We start from the raw sequence: 219 nt of genomic DNA on the forward strand, positions 1-219 counted from the left end.
CTGGGGTCCCAGGACTCTGGGCTCCACTCACAGGGACAGCAGGGTCGGGGGGAAGCTCGCGGGCAGGTCCGGGGAGCCCTCGCACAGGGCGCTGTCTTTGGAGCAGGAGCAGCGCGGCGGACACTTCCCTTTCGGGGGTCTCCAGGCCACCCCCAGCCCCACCCCGGCCAGCAGCAGCAGCAGGACGCCCGCCCCTCCCATGCCCCCACCCCGCTGAGG

At 73.5% G+C, this 219-nt stretch overlaps 1 protein-coding gene across 1 annotated transcript in view; it reads right to left on the minus strand.

The window, feature by feature from the left end:
- Positions 1–219, minus strand: part of LGI4 (leucine rich repeat LGI family member 4) — a 9112-nt gene extending 8893 nt beyond the window's left edge. The window contains exon 1 of the mRNA XM_012775065.3: positions 32–219. Coding sequence (XP_012630519.1) covers positions 32–201 — 170 coding nt within the window. The 5' untranslated portion in view covers positions 202–219. The remainder of the gene's footprint in view (positions 1–31) is intronic.

The sequence above is a fragment of the Microcebus murinus genome, chromosome 16 (genome assembly GCF_040939455.1).
Source record: "Microcebus murinus isolate Inina chromosome 16, M.murinus_Inina_mat1.0, whole genome shotgun sequence".
In the NCBI taxonomy this organism is placed as follows: Eukaryota; Metazoa; Chordata; class Mammalia; order Primates; family Cheirogaleidae; genus Microcebus; species Microcebus murinus.